Source organism: Budorcas taxicolor, chromosome 17 (genome assembly GCF_023091745.1).
Source record: "Budorcas taxicolor isolate Tak-1 chromosome 17, Takin1.1, whole genome shotgun sequence".
Lineage (NCBI taxonomy): Eukaryota > Metazoa > Chordata > Mammalia > Artiodactyla > Bovidae > Budorcas > Budorcas taxicolor.
The window spans coordinates 62,268,787-62,287,818 of record NC_068926.1 but is presented as its reverse complement, the minus strand read 5'-3'; the positions used below and the strand labels follow the sequence as shown (position 1 = coordinate 62,287,818).

Here is a 19,032-nt window from a genome sequence, read left to right as displayed (position 1 = left end):
AATATTCAACCTTACTCTAATTTCACTATTTATTAACTGTCTGCGCAGAACACAAACCTTCCATTGCCTAATCAAAACATGTTAGGTCTGAAAATGAGTAAAAGGGGTGAATAGGCCCCTGGAAAGCCAGGGTGGCCCTTTTTCCTCCCTTATTGCTACATCGCTGGGAAACACTAAGATAAAAAGAATAGAGAGGTGGACAGAAAATGACTGAATAAAAAGAGTTGGATGAGAAAATTAAGAGAGTCAAGAATAAAATGGGGACGAGGTAGAAAAAGTTAAATTTTGAGAGAGAACAGTCAGGTAAGTGGAAAGAGTAGGTAACAGAAAAGGCAAACAGACACTAAATGAAGTTGACTGCCAGAGAGCTAGACAGAGAAAAAACAGAATAGTAAGCAACAGGGGAAAAGGAAGAAGAAAAGTTAATCGCATGGAGAGAGATACTGTTAGTGAAAAATACAGACCAGGGAGGAAGGAAGGGGGAACCAAAAAGAAGAGAGGGGCTGCTTCTAGTCTCACCAAATCCCAACTGTCCTCCAAAATGCTAGTCTCCAGTAGGAAGGCCATACGGAACTCAGCCTCAGCTAAATTTAAGCAGCCTGATCCTTCCTGGTCAGGTTCTGAATTCCAAGCAGTAAACAGGTAGCTCCACCCTTAACCAGCTGGGCTCCTCCCTACCCAATCCTGCCCTGTATCTTGAGGGCAAGGAGAGAAAGTAGTGAGAAGTGGAGGAGAAAGCCTAGCAGAAAGAACAAAAATAGAAAGAGCAGGTGACAAGGAAACAAAGTTCTAAAAAGCATGAGGAATTCTAAGAAGGGGCAAGAGGTAGGAATAATAAAAAGTACACAGAATGAGTCACTAAGAAAAGATAAATGGAGCTGCAAGGGAGAAATGGAATAGAAAAAAATGGAGAGAAAAATAGGGAAGAAGGGAGTTCTGTTTGAAATCTGTTCCTGTTTAGGGACAATAGCCTGTATTGGGGAAGAGAGACTGTATATTCACTCAATTAGTCAGTTTTTAGTAATATCTGGAAAAGGTGTGAAAGAAGAAGTGGTTATTAATGTCTCATATTTATTTAACAGTAACATTTTCTTCAATATTCTGTACCAAAATTCCCACCATATAATTACATTACTAAATTACATAATTTAATATGCTTATGTTTATATATCAACTTTGTACAAAACACTGGTATGAAATATATAAAGACAAAAAAGACACAGACCTAGACTTCCAGGACCTTATACTATAGTAAGAAAAATAACTTGAATTCCAAAATCTTGAATAATTGTCACAAAAAATAATGTACACTGATTGTCATTTGAACATTATCTGAAAGAATTGGAAAAATTTGGACAAAAATTGGGGGAAGGAGAAAGCAGAAGGAAGAATATTTCATTTACATAACTATATTTCATCTAACCATTCCCTTATACATTTCACAAATATTTAATGATAATATAAGTTCAATCATGAGTAACTTAAATATATTATTCATATTTTCACATGAAATTAAGAATATCATGTGCAGTGGAAGACAGGACATTGTTAAGTGGAGGTAGGCTCTAATCACTTTGCTTAAATTATTAGATAAACAAATTAAAATACCAGTATATTTCTGGATCAGAAACTCCTACCATAAAGTCTTAGGGAATGTTTTGAGGCCTCTAATCACACATCTATCTAATAAGGGTGAAGGACTAATGACAGTCTCACCAGTGATAAGAGAATGCTTTTGAACAAAGGACTCTTGTCTCAGTCAAGAACAAATGTCAAGAACAGCCACGGCAAATCAGTCTGCTACTCTTGGCAAGAGAACTTTTCTCTTTTGGTCTCTCTTCTAAAATGGCTTATACCACCAACCAACATTTAGGGATTTATTTTCTATTTTTCTCTATAAATTAATCCCCTGCCTGTATATTTAGCACTGTTTCCCTGTGAAATGTCTTTGGAAACATAATCCTCCCAAATCCTTTTCTACAAGGGCTAATCCAAGTCCAAATGATGAAGTGGGTGATATATATTTTCAGTTTTCTCTTTTCTTCTTAGCAAGTTAAAATGCATCCCAGTTTGCAATGTAATGGGCTACTAGTATATGTTCAGTTCAGTTCAGTTCAGTTGCTCAGTCGTGTCCGACTCTCTGCAACCCCATGAACCACAGCACGCCAGGCCTCACTGTCCATCACCAGCTCCCAGAGTTTACCCAAACTCATGTCCATTGAGTCGGTGATGCCATCCAACCATCTCATCCTCTGTCGTCCCCTTCTCCTCCTGCCCTCAATCTTTCCCAGCATCAGAGTCTTTTCAACTGAGTCAGCGCCTCGCTGGCCGAAGTATTGGAGTTTCAGCTTCAACATTAGTCCTTCCAACAAACACCCAGGACTGATCTCCTTTAGGATGGACTGGTTGGATCTCCTTGCAGTCCAAGGGACTCTCAAGAGTCTTCTCCAACACCACAGTTCAAAAGCATCAATTCTTCTGCACTAGTATATGTGCATGTGTGCTAAGTCACTTCAGTCACGTCTGATTTCGTGTGACCCTATGGATTGCAGCCTGCAAGGCTCCTCTGTCTGTGGGATTCTCCAGGAAAGAATACTAGAGCGGGTTGCTGTGCCCTCCTCCAGGGGATCTTCCCAAACGAGGGATTGAGCCTGAGTCTCTTAAATCTACTGGACTGGCAGGTGGATTCTCGATCACTAGCACCACCTGAGAAGCCCTACTAGTATATAGGACATATCAATTTAACAGATATTCACTAAATTTCTACCAGAATCAAGTTACTGCAGTGGGGTACAAAGTCAAGAAAAACACCTATGTAATAAAGTATTTTAATTAAGCAAAAATAGTACTTAAAGAAAACTTTTAATAATAATCATTACCAGTTATCAAGTGCTTTCTATGTAAGCATTTTAATCCTCAACACAATCTTTGAGGTAAGAAGTACTATTCCTATTTTACAGATGACGAAATAGAGGCTTAAAGAAGTTGAGTCAGTTTCCTTCTGATTACAGAATTATCAAGTGATAACACCTACAATCAAACTCAGTCTGATCACAGTTCTTACTCTTAACAGTACAGTGATACTAATAGGAAACTGGTTAATGGGGAAACAGAGAAAGGTAATTTAAAAATTAATGGGACATCAAGAGAACTCTTTTATTAGACAATTTCATCTTAGATATGATAACAAAAGCACAAGCAACAAAAGAAAAATATATATAAATTGGCTTCTTCAAAATTAGAAACTTTAGTTCTTCAAAGGATACCATCAAGACAGGAAAAAAGACAACCCACGGAAGTATTTATAAACCATATATCTAATAAGGGGATTTGTATATAGAGAATTCCTATAACTCAATAATACAATCCCATTTAAAAATGGGCAACAGGTTTTGTTTTGTTTCTCCTGCACTTCACAGCTTGTAGGATCTCAGTTCCCCAACCAGGGATCCAACCTGAGCTCTGGCAGTGAAAGCACAAAGCCTTAACCACTGGACCACCAGGGAATTCATAGACAAAGGCTTAAAATAAAAGGCTTATCCCAGAAATTATACAAATAACCAATAAACACATGAAAAGATGATCAACACCATAAGTCACCAGGGAAATACAAATTAAAATCACGAGATGACATTTCACACCTACTCAGTTCAGTCAGTTCAGTCGCTCAGTCGTGTCCGACTTTTTGCAACCCCATGAATCGCAGCACACCAGGCCTCCCTGTCCATCACCAACTCCCGGAGTTCACTCAGACTCACATCCATCGAATCAGGGATGCCATCCAGCCATCTCATCCTGTCGTCCCCTTCTCCTCCTGCCTCCAATCCCTCCCAGCATCATAGTCTTTTCCAATGAGTCAACTCTTCGCATGAGGTGGCCAAAATACTGAAGTTTCAGCTTTAGCATCATTCCTTCCAAAGAACACCCAGGACTGACCTCCTTCAGAATAGACTGGTTGGATCTCCTTGCAGTCCAAGGGACTCTCAGGAGTCTTCTCCAGCACCACAGTTCAAAAGCATCAATTCTTCGGTGCTCAGCTTTCTTCACAGTCCAACTCTCACATCCATACATGACCACTGGAAAAACCATAGCCTTGACTAGATGGACCTTTGTTGGCAAAGTAATGTCTCTGCTTTTGAATATGCTATCTAGGTTGGTCATAACTTTCCTTCCAAGGAGTAAGTGTCTTGAAGTCATTAGGCTAGGAGAAAAAGCCAATCACAAAGGGCAACATATTATACAATTTCATTCATACAAAAAGTCCAAAACAGGCAAATTTACAGTGACAGAAAGTAGATTAGTGTTGTTTAGGGCAAGAAAGTTTGGGAGGGAACTGAGGAGTGACTGCTAATGGGTACAGGCTTTCTTTTCAGGGTGATAAAAAATATTCTAAAATTAACTAGTGGTGATAGTTGTACAATTCTACTGGAAACCACTGAATTGTATACTTTAAAAGGATGAATTGTATGGTATCTAAATTGTATCTCAAAACTCTAATGTCTAAAAAAATGAAGTTTGGTACAAAAGCAAGGAAGGATATTTCCCATTGCTGAAATTCATGATATAACGATTAACGGATAACATGTTTCTGTCTTTCCTACTGAAAAGAATGTTATTTAGAATAAAAAGTGTAAAACAAACACTGTTAAGAGGGAACCGAAGATAAACATTTTAAGAGAGCACCTGACTGCTCTAAATGAATACACCACTCCTCGCCTGAACAAATTACACTCCAGGGCCTTGGTAAAACTTGGAAGTTAACCCAATAAACCACTGAATGAAACGTGAGAGTTCATGTAAAGCTGGAAAAATTGCTAAAGTTGTAGAAAACTGTAGAAATTGCTAGGAGTCCTAGAAATTGTAGAAAGCCATTGATAACTAAAACATTTTTATAAGGAGAAAGGATGGTAGACTTGTATATTTATGTGTATATGTGCTTAATGTTAGTCTCTCCTCTAGGACTGCAGCGGCACATCTGTTTTTTTCACCAGTGTAACCCTTGTCCCCAGAAGCGTGTGAGTAAAAGATGTTCAGTAAATGGTTATTAAATATTGAAAGCTTCTTAAAGGAGTACAAGGCTTGGAGAAAATCATACTGTGGAGCAAATCTTCCCTCTGTAACAATTTTTTAATGAGAAGTCTGCCTTAAGTGTTCATTAAGACATCTCTGTTAAAAGAACTATTGTTAATATCACCAAAACCTTGCAGGGGAAAAGCAATTAGCTCTAAGGGAGAGGATAGTGCCAAAGAACAAGATGTGATCTAAGAAGGGAATGAAGAAAGAATCAATGGAATTTTGAAAGAGGCATGGAATAGTTTCTCTCTCATTGACTTGATTCATTTATTCACAGAACAAGAATGTACTGAGCATGTACCATGTGCCACTGTTCTAGGTGCTGGGAACAGTGAACCCAAAAGACAAAACAATAAGAAAAACAAAACCAAATTCATCCTTTACGGGAAACAGACACTAAGTAAAATAAGGAAATTATACAATATGTTAAGTTGAAGAGTGTTATGGAGAAAAAAATAAGGGAGAAGAGAGATGGAAAGCAGACAGTTTTAAGCCCAGTTAGGGGAGAATCTTGAAAATCAAATGCTGTTTTGTCCTGCAGTCAATGTGTGCTTAGTCACGTAGTCAAGTCTGACTCTTTGTGACCCCATGTCTGGTAGCCGCCAGTCCCCTCTGTCCATGGAGATGCTCCAGGCAAAAAGACTGGAGTGGGTGGCATGCCCTCCTCCAACCCAGGGATCTTCCCAACCCAGGGATCAAACCCAGGTCTCCCACACTGCAGGCGGATTCTTTATGTTTGAGCCACCAGGGAAGCCCCCTGTAGTCAATAAGGAGCTATTATCCACTTCGGAGTATATGAATGCTCAGCGAGAACCGATTTTTTCAAGGATGGTCAGGGTAGATCTTAGGAAGCTGACATTTAAGCAAAGGCTTGAGGGAAATGCAGGAGCCAGCCATATGAGTATCTTGAAAAAAAAATGTTCTAGAGAGAGAAAGCCAGTATAAAAGCTCTGAGGCAGGAATATGCCTTGTGTATAAGAGAAAGAGCAAAGAGATCAGTGAGATTGGGGGGTCATCAGCTTGATGATGTTAGGAAAAAAAGATGGGAGAATTTATATATTAGTTGTCTCAGTAAACCATGTCCTTTTCCTTCCTTCTTATTTCACTAAACCAACATGCCTTGCCACCTCCTCCTTCCTACCTCCATACAATACCCAGGGTGAGCCTTTTGATTTTCCACAAGTGTCAACTGGGATTTTATGACTTCCTAAATATGGAGACTTATACTTGGCTTATTTGTATAGATGATGGTTGTCAAGGTCCTGAAGCCAAGAAATCTAATTATATCATGAGGTAACTAACTGGGACCAGTGCACTATAGAAAGGGAGCTTAATACAATTACTATATGTTTGCAGTTCATAGCAAAAGTACTAGTGTTTCCCTTTCCTCTCCAACCAAGCCACTTCTTTCACTTTTTTCAAAACCCACTTCTAAGTGAATCATGACTAGAAAGTCACTCCTGATCAATCATACTAACTACCACAGATGTACTCTAGGCATTCATATACTCAGAAGTGGATAATAGCTCCTTATTGACTACAGGGGGCTTCCCTGGTGGCTCAAACATAAAGAATCCGCCTGCAATGTGGGAGACCTGGCTTTGATCCCTGGGTTGGGAAGATCCCCTGGAGGAGGGCATGCCACCCACTCCAGTCTTTTTGCCTGGAGCATCTCCATGGACAGAGGAGACTGGTGGCTACCAGACATGCGGTCACAGAGTCAGACTCGACTACGTGACTAAGCACACACTGACTACAGGACAAAACAGCATTTGATTTTCAAGATTCTCCCCTAACTGGGCTTAAAACTGTCTTAACTTCCTGTTTCAAGAACTCCTTCAAGCCAAGCCAGTCATTCCCCAAAGCATCCTGCTCATTACAACTTCTCCTTTTTAATCTGTTCTTCATCTAAAACATTTTTTCTTCTAAGGCTTAACTCCAACTCCTACACGAAGACTTTTTAAACCACCTCACAGTAATTATCACTTCCTCCAACTTCTATTCATTTGTCTATGTGGCACATTTTATTTAATAATTTACCAGGGAAAACTCAAATGTTTCTGAACCTTCCCAACACACATACAGAGGGTTCTCTCAAAATTTCTATCTAAACTGGCCATCCAAGATTGGCTATTATCTTTGATGACTCTTTTATACATACATATATACATACACACATTTATTGGACACCTGCAGTGGTTACTCTGGGCTTCCCAGGTGGCTCAATGAGAAGACTCCACCTGCCAAAGCAGGAGATGGAACACATAGAGGTTCGATCCTGGGTTAAGAAGATCCCCTGGAGAAGTAAATGGCTACCCAGCCCTGTACTCTTGCCTGGAGAATCCCAGGGACAGAGCAGCTTGGAGAGCTACTGTCTCTGGGGTGGCAAAAGAGTTGGACGTGACGCAGTGACTATTCAACAACACAACAATGCTTAATCTGGTGCTAAGCCCCTTATAATGTGTTATATAACTTATTCTTTTATCAGCACATCCATTTGTTCATCAAGTCTTGTGAATTCTACTCTATAAAAGTTTCTCAATTCCATCCTCATCTCTTCATCTTTACTGTTAGGATCTATTACTGGATCTTAGTCTCTCCCACCAAGACTACTGCGATGAATTTCCCTGCCCTCAGCTTTCTGCCTTCCAGTGCACCCCCTTTATTGCTGAGTGATGGCAAATCTAAGTCACTCTCCTGGATAAAAGCTCTGGTGGCTCCAAACCTCTTATCTTGATAAGATCCTTACAACGCAACCCCCGTTTACCGCCACAGATTCATTATACTTTCCCCCTTGCTAGAAATACTCTTTGGTGTTTGCCTTGTAAACACCTCTTTTTTCAAGACCCAGCCACCAGAGGGTTTCCCATCCAGAACTTTCCTTGGCACTCCTGGCTGACTGAATCTCCATTTGTGTTTGCACGAAATTAAGTCTTATTTTCTACCAATTACATTATAATGGTTATAAGGCTATTTCCGCGTCTCCATCTCCCACCACTGAATCTGTTCAGTACACAGCTCTGCATTCTGTATTCCCGCGGGCAAAACCAGGATATGGTGCAAACTACCCTGAACAAACACCGGTTGAAGACAATTACCAGAACTTTCAAAAAAATTTTCAGAGCGCCTAGGACATAGGTAGACCTATGTCACATGTCAACTTTCAAGGAAGCCTATTTTTATAGGAGTCCAGAGCCTCCCTGGTGAGGCACTCACCACAGAGCAGGCCTAATATCGGATTTGGGCAGCGGCAGGAAAGGCCTGACCGCCACACCGACGAAGAGTTGAGTCTCACTGTCCAACTGCGGTCGCAGCTGAGGGAGCGGAGTGTGACTGACTGAGAAAAATTCTGGGCCACCTGACGGAGGGTTTGTTGCAGTCATACTGGCTAACAAAGTAGCAAGAGGTCCCAGCCGACTGCCTGACGGGCTAGAGGCAGAAACAAATGAAGGCCTGCCTCGTCGCCTTCGAAAAAGGAGACAGCAAACGAAAAGTTGCAGACACGCCAAACACGAGCTTCCGGCCGCGCCTCAGGCGTAGGATGAGCGGAAAAGGCCGGGTGGACGGGCAACCTCGCAGAGTGCGCGTGCGCAGTAGACTCTTCGTCTCCTCCGCCGCTTCCTCATCCTCTCCCCCGGCCTCCCCGGCACTGCCGTCCGTCCTCCTTCCCCCCTACGCGGCCCCGCCCTCACCCTCGACCTGCGCGGGCTTCGCCGAGTGCGCACGCGCGGCAGCTCCATTTCCCCGCCCCTCGCGTGGCTCCTCCCTCTCAGCCTAGGCCGGCGTGTGCCTCGTGGGCTGTACACGTGCGCGCACCCGAGCCTGCCCGCCTGAACTTCGTGGTCCCTGGCTCGGCGTTTCCTCCTCTGCAGCCTTCCCAGCACCTACTGCCAGAATCCGGCGTTATGGCTGCCGCCATTCCCCGCGCCGCTTCTCTCTCCCCATTATTTCCACTTCTCCTGTTCCTCCTCTCCGCTCCGCAAGACAGCAGTGGCCTGCACACCAAGGGCGCCCTTCCCCTGGATACAATCACTTTCTACAAGGTAAAGGGGCCGGGAATCTAGCGCGCAGGTGCAGCCAGACCGCCCAAGGGAGCGCGCACCCGTGAGGGGACGCAGGGGACTGACAGCTGGCAGGAGGTGGTCTGTGGCGACGGTCCGGGGACTTCCCACCGTCCTGTAGGACTGATGGACTCTGGGCCCAGACCGTATCCTGACCATAGAGCATACGATCGAGGGTCCCCAAACACCTTTGCAGTATTTGCATTTGCTTCCTCTTTTGCTAAAGTATTGCGGAGATGCAGCCTTCCCGTCGCCTAAGGGAAGAGGGCGGTGCCGGGCGAGATCCAATCCTTGAGTCCCAAGTTGGAGAACCGGAGGGCGGTGCGAGGCGGATGCCACCAAGCTCCAGGCGCAGCTGGGACGAAGGTCGAAACGCGGCTTGTTAGCCTGCGTTTCAGCGCCTCTCTCGCGTTGGCTTCCATTGCAATCACTGTATAGATATTCTGCGTCTCCTTAAAAAGTGCAGGTTTTAAGAATAAGTTTCGTTTCCGTCCACCCTGTAGTGAATGTCTTGGGCCTGGTGACAGATAAAATCGGGTCGAGACATGGAAGGATTTGCCTCTACCCCTGCCTCCATATTTACAGAATTGGGGTCTTGGCCTGGGTAAATGGACGTTAGGAATGTTGAAGGCTGAATGCAGTCCCTGTCCTCTAATTTTGCACCCACTGGCACCTTTTTCGATGAAGGCGATGGCACCCCACTCCAGTACTCTTGCCTGGAAAATCCCATGGACGGAGGAGCCTGGGAGGCTGCAGTCCATGGGGTCGCTAAGAGTGGGACACGACTGAGTGACTCCACTTTCACTTTTCACTTTCATGCATTGGAGAAGAAAATGGCAACCCACTCCAGTGTTCTTGCCTGGAGAATCCCAGGGACAGGGGAGCCTGGTGGGCTGCCGTCTGTGGGGTCGCACAGAGTCGGACACGACTGAAGCGACTTAGCAGCAGCAGGCACCTTTTTAATCTCGCCCATTGTGATGGGCAAGCTGAGTGTTGAGAGAGAGCCAGTCGTTTTATTTTCTTAACTTGTACCCATTGCTGGGAAGTGAAACCAAGAAGTGGAGCTCTAAATATGTCTCAGTTGGTTGAACTCAGTATTTTTGAAAGGGTTCCCTGTTGTGGAGTTGGCACCTGTGGCTCTTTGAATGCAAAGTTTAAAAATTCAAAAGTGTAGGTATGACCAGTTGGTTGTCAGGCACACCCCCACAGCACCCTTTGCTTTGGGGGCCTTTCTTGGCAAAGGGAACCCACTACCACCCAAACATGGATATGGGATAACATCACAGACCAAATGTGACTTAGAGGGAAACTTTGCACTGTTAATGGTAGCAGTATTTCCTCATCTATTAGTGTATCTCCATCTTTATAGCTACCACCCTAGTCTAGGCTATATCTCAAGTAGTTTCCTCACTAGTCTGCAGATTTCCACTCTGGAGCCTCTCAGTCCACTCACACAGTAGCTGAATTCCTGCATGATCTGATCCCTGCTTCCCTCTCCTTTCCTCAAACCTTAACAATTCACCTCTTTGCCCCCTCTGCTTCAACCACACTTGCCGTGCTCTGTCCTCTGGCTATTCTTAGCTCCTTATTGCCTTAGGCCCTTGTACTTGCAGTTCTTTGTGACTAGAACATTCTTTGCTCAATCTTTGAAAGGTTGGTTGCTGCTCTTCATTCAGGCTTGGGTTAAATGTTATCTTTTCAAATTACCTCCACCCCCTCCATTCCAGGGGTTTTTCTGATGGCTCACACAGGAAAAAATCTGCCTGCAGTGCAGGAAACCTGGGTTCCATCCTGGGTGAGGGAGATCCCCTGGAGAAGGGAATGGGTACCCACTCCAGTATTGCCTAGAGAATCCCCATGGACAGAGGGTCCTGGCAGGCTACAGTCCACAGGGTTTCAGAGTTGCACACGACTGAGTGATAAACACTTGAGCTTTCTCAGATTTCCCCCTCGTGCAATCTGAAGTGCCAGTCACATTGCTCTGTTTGATTTCTCTGAACTCTCATCACTGTTTTGTTTTCTCTTGCCTAGTGTATCGTCTCCCACACTAGAATATTATATACTTGTGAAGAACTACCTTGTCTATCTTGTTCACTGATCATCTGCACGACCTAACAGTTTACCTGTTACCTAGAAGATGCTCAGTAATAATGTGTTGACTGAACAAATGTTTTCTGCAGTCTGTTTCTAAATCTCACTCTCTTCCATCACTGTAGAACAAAAGGGGAGCTTCCTAGGGTTACTGTATCCAGGGGTCTTTCTATGATCTCCAGTGTTGTTTCTTTTTTGTTTGTTTCTTGCCCTTTATGACCACTAAAAGTAAGAGATCCTGTCTGTTTCCTTTACTTCTGTATTCACTTAGAACAGTGCCTGGCAATGATAGGCTGTCAGTACCTTTTTGTTCAATGAATGAATGATGAATTCATCAATACATTGAAGAAACAAGGTGCCTAAATGTAGGTTAATGTGGAACAGAGTCCTCAAGGATGAGGAAAGGAGAGAGATTTCTAAAGCAGTTCAAAGGTACAGATTGAATAAAAGAACAAGAAAAAATTAATCATCCAAATGTTTGCCATTCAAACAAGGGCTTCCCTTGTGGCTCAGCTGGTAAAGAATCCACCTGCAATGCGGGAGACCTGGCTTTGATCCCTGGGTTGGGAAGATCCCCTGGAGAAGGGAAAGGCTACCCACTCCAGTATTCTGGCCTGGAGAATTCCATGGACTATATATAGTCTATGGGGTTGCAAAGAGTCGGACATGACTTAGTGACTTTTACTTTGCCATTCAAAACCATTCTGTGATGGCTAAAAATGGTGAAAATAAAAGATGAAGTCCTCTCTATTCTATTTCAGTATTAAATCACTGTCTGATTATTAATCCTGGAGAAGGGAATGGCAACCCACTCCGGTATTCTTGTCTGGAAAATTCCATGGACAGAGGAGCCTGGTGAACTATAGTCCATGGGGTCACAGAGTCGGACACGACTGAGTGACCTAACACACAGAGAGACATGATTATTAATATTATTCTATAATATAAGTGGAACTCCCTTTGAAGGTAGGTTATCATGTGTTTTCATAAAAAATTTTCTCCTTGGACATGTTGCATCTGCTACCAAAGCCTATCCTGGGTTTGTTCATTTATTAGATATTTTTGGAGTATCTGTCACATGCTAGGTGCTGTTGGGCACTAGGGATACAGGAGAAAACAGGTCAGAGAGGGTCCTTATTCTCATAAATGTATATTTTAGTGGAGAGGACTGACAACAAGCAAATAAGGATTTCAGAGTGATTAATGCAGTGAAGAAACTGGTGCATGGTGGCATGATAGAGTTTGATGGAAAGGAAGCAGAATTAGATGGTATGAGCGCAGGAGGCCTCTCTGTTCGGAGAGGACATTTGTACTCAGCTTTGATAACCATGGAAAGGCCCAGGGAAAGGGCACTCCAGCCAGTAGAGATAGCAAATGAAAAGGATCTGAGTAGAAATGTTTGTTGAAACTAAAATAAGGCCAGATGGGCCAGAGGGATGTGGTCTGATTTATATTTTTAAGTCTTCCCTGCTTGTTAGGCTCCAGAGCTCAGACTTCCAGGGATCAATGACCATTTAAAGATTACCTGTTCTGGACCCTTCTCCCTCTTCCTTTGTGTCCCTGGGCACTGTTATATATTTTTTAAAACCAAATAGACATCAAAAAAAAAATAAGGAACACGGACTAACAAAAACTGGAATAGTGTCAGCTTGATTTAATTACAGCAGTGATTGCCTGTGTTGAAAAATTAACCAGCCATGATGACTTTGATTAGAAAAATAAAAGGTTGTAGGAGGGAAGGCAGTGCTACTGACCTGAGGGAGCTTATTAGATAAAAATCTGTGCATTGGGTAAAACCATCAAAGTGAAGTTTTGCATTTCTTCGTTAAGTTAAACATAGAATTGCTATATGACTCTGCAATTCCACTCCTAGGTATGTTCCCAGAAGAGCTGAAAAGAGGTGTTCAGACAAAAGCCTGTACACAAGTGTTGATAACAACACTATTCACAAATAACCATTAGGTGGAAACAACCCAAATATCCCTCAACTGATGAATGGATAAACAAAATATGATATATCCATACAATGGAATATTTATTTGACCATAAAAAGGAATGAAATACTGATGCATGCTACAGCATGAATGAATCTTGAAAACATTATGCTAAGGGAAACAAGCCACACACAAAAGGTCACTTAGGAGGAGGACTGAGGAATGACGGCTTAATGGATATGTGGTTCCTTTTCAATGATGAAAATGGAAAATATTCTGGAAGTAGGTATTAGTGATGGTTGTGCAGCATAGTTAATGCAATAAATTCCACTGAGTCGTACACTTTAAAATGGCAAATTTTATGTGATGTAGATTTTACAATTAAAATAAACATCTTGATCCTGACAGTTTAGATCCTAGAGATCTAACATAACTGCTTGCGTTAACCAATCTAAACTGAATCCAACTCGCTTAGAGAGGGGACACTGTCCCAAGCCTAGCCTCCCAGCAACTTCCTGTGAACCCTGAAATTGCAGAGTTCAAACTCTGGACCTCTTCACCAGAGTGTCTTTCATGGTGCCAGCTCCTTTATAGATGGTTGGCTGGTTCCAGAAAGGCCCCCTGGGATGATGGGCGTGACAGGGGCTAACCTAGTGTGTGCTAACGGTAGGCTTCCTTAGTCTTAACCAAAGGGCCACTGGAAGAGAAGGCCTTAGAACGTCTGTAGCATTGTTTATTGCAGACAGTTTGATTAGTGTGAGCAACTACTTAATGGGGTCCCCGGGACACAGCAAACATCATCAAATTGTTAAATGAATCGAGGGATGAAGGAACGAATGAATGTTTGTGAGTTTGTCTCCCTTGTGGGCTTGGTTTCCACCCTGAAAGAGGTCCCTGGGGAAAGGGAATTAGCCCCAAAGGTCCTTGGGAACCCTCACTTGCTCAGCTCTATGTGCCCTCAGGTCATTCCCAAAAGCAAGTTCGTCCTGGTGAAGTTTGACACCCAGTACCCCTATGGTGAGAAGCAGGATGAGTTCAAGCGTCTGGCTGAAAACTCAGCTTCCAGTGATGATCTCCTGGTGGCAGAGGTGGGGATCTCAGGTATGGATAAGTCTGGAATGACTGAGGAGGGCAGAGAGGGAAGAAACTAGGGGTTACTTCCCTATTTGTCAGAACACCCCAGCATCTTCCTGTCTGAGCCACACACATCTAGTGTAAATGGGGTCATTGCCTTTCAAGGAGTCTGATACCCATGGCAGGCTTAGCTTGAGCAGATTCTATGACCACAGAAACTCAGCTCAAATGTTTACTGTGTGCCAGGCTACTGTGCCAAGTGTTTTACATGTATGTCATCCTTGTGGCAACTGTGAAAAGTTTTATGATCCCCGAATGAAGAAACAGATGCTTTGAGAAACTTGCTCAAGATTATAAAGTGACAGACCTAGGATTGGAACCCCACTCTTCCTATACCACTACCCAGTAACAGGTGGTCTTGGCGAGGTATAAGCAAGTAGTTGTCATCGTGTCAGCCCTTGGGGCTCCCACTGCCTGTTGGGAAAGACATAGCAAATAGTAACAGCTACCACGTCGGACTTTCCTGATGGCTCAGTGGTAAAGAATCCACCTGCCAACGGAGGAGACACAGGTTCGATCCCTGGGTCGGAAAGACGCCCTGAAGAAGGGAATGGCAACCCACTCCAGTATTCTTGCCTGGGCAATCCCTGGACAGAGGAGCCTAATGGGCTACAGTCCATGGGGTTGCAAAGGAGTCAGACACATCTGAGCAACCAAAACAACCACCACCACATATTAAACACTTAACTCTGCCAGGTTAAGTGGCACATATCCCCTTATTGGGTCCTCCCAAGAGCGTTCAAGCGTTAGGGGACGTGTTCATTACCTACCACACATTCCCATAATCCTTAAACACATGCAGCTCATTCCTGCCTCAGAGCTTTTGCACTTGCAGTCCTTTCTGCCTGAAACACTCTTCCCACATCTTGATATGTCTGGCTGCTGCGTTTTCAGGTCCATGAGTTCATGTCATCTTCACATGTCACCGTTTCATTTTTGTCATGGCGCTAATCACTTAAGTTCTTTTATTATCTCTTCTCACCCTTTGAAGAGTGTAAGCTCTTGAGGTCAGGGAGTGTGGTACTCTTAATCACAACTAAATCCCGAGCACTTAGAGGACAGTCCCTGGCACATAGTGGCACGTATAATAAATGTGCAGAATTCCCCCTTTTCAAATGAGGAAAATGAAGGTCAGAGAGGTAAAGGACTTGACTAATGCCCCGTGGTTAGGGAGTAGCAGAGGAGGAATTCTGACAGCTGGAATTCTCAGCTCGGGCCTCACAGCAACCTCCTGCCATGCCTTCCTTGGGGTCTTGTTCCTCATTTCTGGTTTCCATTCACAGATTATGGCGACAAGCTGAATATGGAGTTGAGTGAGAAATACAAGCTGGACAAAGAGAGCTACCCAGTCTTCTATCTCTTCCAGGATGGGGACTTTGAGAACCCAATCCTGTATAGTGGGGCAGTTAAGGTTGGAGCCATCCAGCGCTGGCTAAAGGGACATGGGATCTACCTAGGTATGCCTGGTTGCCTGCCTGCGTATGACACCCTTGCTGGGGAGTTCATCAGGGCCTCTGGTGTGGAGGCCCGCCAGTACCTCTTGAAGCAGGGGCAGGACAACCTCGCGAGTGTGAAAGAGACTGACAAGAAGTGGGCTGAGCAATACCTTAAGATCATGGGAAAGATCTTGGACCAAGGTGAGGATTTCCCAGCATCAGAGATGACCAGGATCACCAAGCTGATTGAGAAGAACAAGATGAGTGATGGGAAGAAGGAAGAACTCCAGAAGAGCTTAAACATTTTGACTGCCTTCCAGAAGAAGGGGGGTGAGAAGGAGGAGCTGTGAGAAGGCACTCCAGGGTTTGGTGGGGTGGGGAGGGGTAAGTTACCTTCTGGCTGTGAAACTCTCCTGGGATATCAGGGAGTTGTAGGCAAAGTGGCACGAAACCAGAAATCTAAGCATGCGTGGATACTGACGCTGATGTGACTAGGCTCGGAACATCTCTGTAGCCGGTCGCGGATAGCTGGTGAACACTTAGATGGCTTGTGAAATTCCCCCTCAGAAGAAATTGGTGCTATAAAGAGGAGTATACTGCCCAGGTTCTTGAAAGGTATGATTCTGATCCCAATTAAAGTTTCTGTGTTTTCGTTAAGTAGACCTGTAGCCATTTAGTTTTCTTTTACAAATTATACTTTGGCCTGTGGCCTGCTTTTTCCTTGGAACTTATTTTTTTAAAGCTAAGGTGGTGTGGACTCTGCTCTACCAGGGTAACAGACTAACCTGGTAACACTGTGGAAACTAGGCTGAGCTCAAGACCTACCTTTAATTTCCTTTCCACAGGTGTTCAGATTCAGGTGGACCGATTGCAGCTGGTCGAATCCATTGTCCGTTTTCTGGTCCTTGAAGTTGAATAGCAGTAAATTCTTTCCCATACTCCATAAGATACATATAGCAGATTCTTAGTTTTACCAGTATAATCTGGTAAGTTTCTTTAAGAGTCGCATCTAGACAGCTAAATGATATAACTCAGTTCAATTTGAAAGTTTCTTTAGAAGGGGATTGTTGTCCATCTAAGTCACCTTGTCACTGCTGATTACTCAGTAACCACCAGCTTTTTAATAAGCAGAGTGGGAGAGCACTGTACTGACTTTCAAATCTCTTCTCAAGAGTGATGAGCAATTATCTGCAATAGTAAGCTTCATGGTAGCATTCACACTTCCATACTTAACTATTTGAAAATATCAAACTGCAGCTTATAAAATGTCTAACTGCACCCACACAAAGAAATTTAAGTCGAGCAGAGCTGGCAAGTAAAACTTTAAATTCCTCCATTTCAGCCATATTGGGTATTTAAAATCACTTGGAACAAAAAATACAGCAAAACTCATGTGTTTAATTGGATGGAACAACAACAAAAGAAATCGCACAGCTTAGGCTAACAATTCAAACCAACTAGATAAAAGATGTTTAAGCCTAAACACCTGCCCATGGCCAGCATCGATACTCTCAATATTTGACAAAAGAATAACTATTTATATATTAGGCACAATAATTTCAGTATGTCCCCTACTCATTATTTCAGTTCTAACTGAAAAATCCGGAAGATCTTTTTCCATACTTCTCACTGGTAAACTTGTTGAGCTGTCCTAGTTTTTTCTCATCTACCTTAAACAGTCATTTCCATTCTTTCAAGTATTCGTTGTCTTATAGAAATTAAGAGTAAGACAAATGACAGGTAGAGAAAGGACTCTCAAACTAAATTCAGTCCTCGAATATGGTCTCATTTCTCAATTTAAGGGGAAAGACAGGAAAGTGGCAACCCACCCACGGGCATTTCATTGGATGGGTCCATGCCTTCTATCATTATAAGCCTAGGGTTTTGAGTTGAAGAAATGCGGGCTATTGGATGGCACTGGATTATCATACATCAAAGACTCTTTGCATAAATATTTTTCATTAAAGGTAGGCCGTGTTTCTCATTTAGAATCTGCAGTGATTTGTATATGCCACACAAAAATCTTCCCTAACACGTCCAATGGATTCCTTCCCTCTACTTACTAGCATATAATTTACTAATATTGTGTGGACAATAACTAGACTGTAATAAAGGCTATGGCTTCCTAGAATCAAATCCTACACAATTTTTAAGGGAATTTCCAGATAAACTGAAGCACAATGAGCCCCTGGAGCCAACATGAGTCCTGTTCTAAAGAACCTGCAAGTTATCTCAAATAGTGCCAAGGGTAATTTTACTAATAGTCCTTGGTAATTGGTCACACACACACACACACACACACACACACACGAGGCATTAGGATTGCTTTAGGAAAGAATGGTTCTTCAATAGAGAACCTCTAAGATAGAATCAAGATGAAGAATGTGAGGTGGGTGGGCGGTGGGGGGTGGGGAGAGACACTGATTTTTAGCTCATTTCATCAATGCTTAAGAGTTTGAATCTTACCCATCCCTTACCTTACTGCCTGGCCTTAGTAGCCTTATCTGCAATAACTGCTTTTCTCATCCGTAAAACAGTATATTATCTAGAACCCATTTTTACTAGGTATGTGGAAGCTGAGGTTGCAAAAAACTACTACGTTCAAGCATAAACACAGGTACCCCACAAATAATTTTTATGAGCATTTGGCTCATGATTGCTTACCCTCTGCTTGTTACTATGAAATACATGTCTGCATCGAGGCAGTGACAGCATCTCAAAAACAGGGAACATGACAAAAAATAGAAACCTGAGTCCACCTTTTGAGGAACTCAAAAATGGCAGTGAGAAATAGCCAAGTGCCCACTTTTTGTTAAAGGGGAAAAAAATGTTGAGGTGACATTAATTCATAACTGAAGAAGCAAAACTGACTTTTCCGGGGCTCAATTAAGGGCATTTAATATCACAGAACAGAAAGGAAACTAGAAAGAAAAACAGCTCTTCCCACTGTGTTGCATGTATGAATAAACGTTTGATCTCAGCCTGTACGTTCATATACTCTTGTATAAAAAAAACCCATGTCATCAGCCTGCCTGAAATCCTCCAGTAACTTCCCACTAAATTTAGAAATCTCATTCCTTCCCCAGGCTACGATTTCCTGATTGCTCTAATCCCACTCTACCTTCTATCTCAATCTGTACTCCTCTTCCACTCCTTTAAGTCCCAGGCACTTGAACCATTTTTCCCAGTCACTGGAACATGCTCAGCAGTCTCCTGCCTTTGACTTGTATTCCCTTTTCCAAGGCTGACTCTTCGTCATTCAGGTTAGATGGCACCATCTGAGAGGTCCTCTGGTAACCCTGC

At 43.2% G+C, this 19,032-nt stretch overlaps 1 protein-coding gene across 1 annotated transcript; it reads left to right on the top strand.

Moving 5' to 3' along the window:
• The first annotated feature begins 8,857 nt into the window (after positions 1-8,857).
• On the top strand, positions 8,858-16,389 carry ERP29 (endoplasmic reticulum protein 29). The gene is made up of 3 exons (XM_052654817.1): positions 8,858-9,116; positions 14,122-14,260; positions 15,577-16,389. Exons 1-3 carry the CDS (start codon positions 8,979-8,981, stop codon positions 16,077-16,079), a joined length of 780 nt encoding a protein of 259 aa, XP_052510777.1. The 5' UTR covers positions 8,858-8,978; the 3' UTR covers positions 16,080-16,389.
• Positions 16,390-19,032: the final 2,643 nt, after the last annotated feature.